The 4,921-nt window shown below is 36.2% G+C and overlaps 1 protein-coding gene across 1 annotated transcript; it reads right to left on the bottom strand.

The window, feature by feature from the left end:
- On the bottom strand, window positions 1–4,480 carry LOC108373296 (probable salivary secreted peptide). Its single transcript, XM_017629165.1, has 3 exons — window positions 4,188–4,480; window positions 3,886–4,106; window positions 1–298 (listed from the first exon to the last, which is right to left on the bottom strand). Exons 2-3 carry the CDS (start codon window positions 4,078–4,080, stop codon window positions 122–124), a joined length of 372 nt encoding a protein of 123 aa, XP_017484654.1. The 5' UTR covers window positions 4,081–4,106; window positions 4,188–4,480; the 3' UTR covers window positions 1–121.
- Window positions 4,481–4,921: the final 441 nt, after the last annotated feature.

The following is a 4,921-nucleotide window of genomic DNA, read 5'->3' as shown; positions in this document are numbered from 1 at the left end:
GACTTAGTGCTAACAAAATAAGTACTCTAACTTATAATTAAACAAACATAAAAAAAAAACAATTATTACTAAATAAAAATAATAAGTAGATTAATGAATAATGGCAATCCGCTGTTGGTGATTATTTGCCGTAAATTTCCACGCGAAATATTAGTCCATAATTGTATTGTGATTGCAATTTGATAGTAACATTATTGAAGCCAGGTCCACCCGAGTAGATGGTGGCATGACCGCCGGTGCCATTTGTCACCTGATCGAAGGCGCGTATGCCGGTAATTATGCGTCCATTGCCGATGCCCTGTTTGTTGGAAATAGGAATATTAAGTTTTTAGGCGAAATTAATACACATTTTAAAATAAGTAGCTGTTGAGTTGAAGGCACTTTGAGGTGTGTGTTGGAAATTTAGTGAGCCTGGAGGGTGGTACATTTTATTTGTTTTTTTTTAAGTGTTTATTTTCTCTTTACAACACTGAAGAAACAAAAAGTTTGTTAAAACCGGCAGTTTAGTGTCACTGAATGTTTGCTGCTTGCTCAACCTTAAATTCCATACATTTTTCTAGGAATATTTAAGAAAATTTTTATTATTTTTTAACCGACATCACAAAAGGAGAAGGTTAACAATCGTCGGAATATATATATTTTTTTTGTTTTTGTTTTTTAATGTATGTTACCGAATAACTTTGGACCCGGTTAACCGATTACACCGGTATTACCTCACAGATGGTTAAATAAACAACTGGGTATTGTTACTGGAAGTCTCCTGAAGAGAACTAGAGTTTTCCGATCGAAAAATATTGATTTCCAAGAATTTCATACCATTTCTACGAAAAGTTGTTTTTCTCCACAAATATTTTTTGATTTCTAAATAAAAAATATGGGTATATTTTTTCGATATAGAACCATCCTAGGGGTAAGAGCATTAAAATTCCGACTTTACTTATTTTGGACCACCCTAATGTACATACTGATCTAGTATGCTTATCTCGGCTCTATCTATGAAACATTACATATTTTTACTACTTCAAATTTTCGGACAACACATTCCAAAATCGAGAGTAATTCATCTTTATAAAAATTAATATAACTATCAAAATGATCAGTACAAATAAGATAATATATAGACAGTAGCCATGCGGTGGAATATTTCATACGAAATAAATACCTATGTATGTAATTTACTTTGTGTTTCCTTTCATTTCATATAATTGTTTGCAAATTTTATTATTATGCTCAAAAATTCTTATCACTAACAGCGAAAACTTGTTTTTTTATAATTTTAGAAAACCAAAAAAAGCAGCAAAATGAGCGATATGTTGCGAATTTGCGGTCCAGCAGCAATTATTGAATCCAGAAAAAGTATATTCCATGCCAATTTAGAGTTGCAAGAAAAAATCCGCATAAGTTTTGCTGTTTTTTTTTTGCGATCTCTGAAGATTGACACTCGTTGTGCTTTATTAAAATTTTGCAACTACAACAAATGTATAAAAAATATATGTTTATAGTTTCATAAAACGCGTGTGCAAAATCAAGCCAGCTAGAGAGACCCCGACATAGCCGCCGCCGCCGCCGCCATTACGCAGCTTATCAGGCAACCGACTTTTGCGAAGCGTTTCCGGTTCGCAATTTCACAAAAAAAAATTAATCAAATCAAAAAATGTTACTTATAACTATATACGCAGTACATATAACTATAACTATGTGTGTAAATGTATACTTTTGTTTAAGCGAAAAAAACAGCGTCAAACGATGGGCAACCTATTTGTTTGCGCTTCAGATTCGGTTTTAAAACAACGTCGCAATTTGTCTACAATCCAAGCAGCGATTAAATCTTTACCGTGCAGTAATACTTCCTCAAAAGTGGCTGCCGAATGCAAGTTACCATTAACGTGGTATGGGCGGGTACCGGGCACAGTGGAATACCGGGAAACTGCTCAGCAGACGAGCTTGAGAGGGAGGAACTGAACTACGCTCAGTAAACTCTGTGCTCGATGTAGGCGTCCCCCTGTCTTCGAGTAAGCACCGACTGAAATCTATTTTCATTGAATTGACCAACGAACGATGGGCGAAAGAAGCAACATGTTCCGTTACAAAAATAGATCTGGCCATATATTAATGAGAAACGAGCCAAAACTCTTATACAAATCGACTGCCCGATTATTAGCACAGTTGTCGGTATATAAAATTACAGGACACTGCCCAATGGGAGCGCATGCTAGGCGAATGGGTTACCACGCTAACGTTTTCTGTCGTGCCTACAGGGACGTAGAGGAGGTGAAGAGTATAGAACACTATCTCTGCCACTTTCCCGAACTGGCAAGGTCAAGACTCTGTGGACGTCCGCGACCATGGTTGCCACTGACGAAAAAATAATAATTACCATCTACTTGAAAAAATCTACCAAATCTGGAAAATATCTACCAATAAAATGTTTAGTGTTTTTTAACACAAACTTAGTTTTCTTCTATTTTTTTTAGTTATTTCAATAAAAATTTAAATTTTTTAATAAGGAACTTTTTATTTAACTAATTATATAGTGTTTTCGGTTTCCCTTAACCAAAAGCGAAAGTGATGAAACAAAAGGTATGTAATAACGAAACTGCATGATGTTGGAACCCATCCCTTCAAGTACTTTGATTGTCATAGTCCTTACTTGGCTGTTTTGACCTCTCCGGGTAATTGTTTGCTACCTCATGGATTAATACCCCAATTGGCAAGGAAGTTAAGTTTCTATATTCACATTTTATACACATCTCCATACACAGAGTGATGATGTGAATTTCCATCGGAAGTATACTCGGGTAATTTCCCATACTAATAGCGCGGTCACACCCCGGCAAGTAATGGGCAACTTCCGAGTTTAGTTCTATAACGAAAAATCTTCTAAAATCTAAGTATTTGGGAATCATATTTGGGCATCAAACTATAGGTACCTCTATGTGTGACAAATATTAAGACGCACACCACAAATTCGAGGAGCAGCTGAGCCAAATATTCACAATAGTGCGGCCGCCAAATATATACAGTTTTTGTTACTTTCGACGTCTTAGTTCTAGCACAGGAGGTGCCTTTTCTAAGGAGAAACCATACGCTGCTTTGCTGCAGAATTCTATTTTCAACAGTGCACCTTTGCACTGTAAAATAATTTTTTAAAGAAATTTAGTAAGTCATGTTTGTTCACTTACTATATTATTAATAATAGAGGCTCCAGCCCGAGAATCATATGTACATACATATATCGTGCGCTCAACTCTCTGAGTAACTTCCTCACGTTGATTAGCTAGTTCTTGGAATCATGATTTAGTGTATCCATTTGTAGAGTTCTTAAGGCGTTTATAGCCTTGATATTTTAAATAAAGTCTACTTGCCTATGCGTACACATACATACATACATGCAAGTGAAATTGAACTTTTAGCAGTTCAGCAGTTGAGATTACTATGTATACATTTGCTTCAAAATCGCCCTGTACAGCTCTTCACAAAAAGCAGTGATAAGCAGCGTATGACGTTTGCGCATAAGCGAAATATTTAGTCACTGATGTCATTTTGTTAATCATGAAACCCTTATCATTTAACAATAAATCACAATTCTCTGGAAAAAGCGCTTTAGTTGAGCAACAAACATTTAAAAATAAATAAAATGCAAAAAATCCCCTGCCAATGGGACCAGCTAAATAATTTGTTATAATCTCAAATCTCATTAATTATTTTTTGATAATACGCTTTCTACGTGCCACCTCTTGGCCTGCTATCTGGTTATCTTTCCACACACACACCAAATTGTGGCCTTAACCCAAAAACAACTACATAAATAAATAAATAATTTCACTTTTCCCTCACTTCACAGCTGATATGCAAAGTTATGTATGTATGTAAATATGTTCTTACATTTTTGGGAAACTTAATTTCACGATTCACATATTTTCCTGGCGATGACGCATTAAACACATTCTCCACATGCAACAATTGCGCCGAATTCGAGATGTTGCCCCATGTGCTCGAGATGGCGTACGTGGTCGCCATAATGCACGCCACAATTGTTAGGCCAGTGGATAGGTTGAGTAGAAGATTATTATTCCTCATGATAAGCGTGGCTTGGCGTGTCTTGCCTTGTTGGAACCAAATACCAATACGCAACTAATTATGATTACAGCTACTATTTTTAGATTTATGTAATAATCTATTTTTACTTTTGTAGAGGCTGCTTATTTGTGTTGTCCGATTGTGCAGATGCTTGTTGGTCTCGTGTATTGCTCCTCGCTTATCGCCACACACTACTTTGTTGAAACGTTTCTCTTGTGCTCGTAAGATCGTGTAAAAAATCAATGAACTCTATGCTATAGTTGTTGTAACCAAATATTTAAGTTTTTATTCTAATGTTTTCTAGTTTTATTTTTTTTCACAATTTTAAATTTAATCTCGACTGTGTATGGCGTTGACTTAACAGAGCGTGTTCTAGAGATAGTGGTCTGTTTATGAACGCTGCGAGTTTCAAACTGATTTCGATTGTGAATTGTATGCGGCTTTGGAGTGTTTCAAGCGAATTTCATTTGGTTTTCCATTTCCAGTGTTCCTGTACCTACTTCCGCAGAGCGGGACATCGCCAACTTCGACACGCTAGCACGAGTACGAGTACACTGAGAAATGTTTTGTGGGGTACTTTTTAGTAAAATAATTGGGAGCAGATCTTTTACTTTAGGGGCCTTAGCTCCAAACAACAATGTTAACCCGAACTGCTTTGAAGATCTCTGTGTTTTCTGAATTTAACAGTTTTTAGCAAACTAGGCTACATAAATTGATCCTTTATTTTTGTTGGATCTTATCCAAAAAACGTGCAGAATAAACAGCTGAGTGTCAGGGAGCTCGTTGGTTTGTCTTAGTGCCGCGAGAAGTGATCAGTCGGCATACCCTCTAGTAGCATGAA

The sequence above is a fragment of the Rhagoletis zephyria genome, unplaced genomic scaffold, assembly GCF_001687245.7.
Source record: "Rhagoletis zephyria isolate East Lansing unplaced genomic scaffold, Rhagoletis_zephyria_1.1 Rzeph_scaffold_06564, whole genome shotgun sequence".
Taxonomy (NCBI): Eukaryota; Metazoa; Arthropoda; class Insecta; order Diptera; family Tephritidae; genus Rhagoletis; species Rhagoletis zephyria.
This window is presented reverse-complemented; position numbering and strand designations above follow the sequence as displayed.

Coding starts and splice junctions, on each gene's coding strand:
- LOC108373296 (XM_017629165.1), bottom strand. CDS start 4,080: ATGAGGAATAATAATCTTCTACTCAACCTATCCACTGGCCTAACAATT. Junction 299..3,885: donor AAATTAAGTTTCCCAAAAAT/GTAAGAACATAT, acceptor TCCAACAAACAG/GGCATCGGCAATGGACGCAT.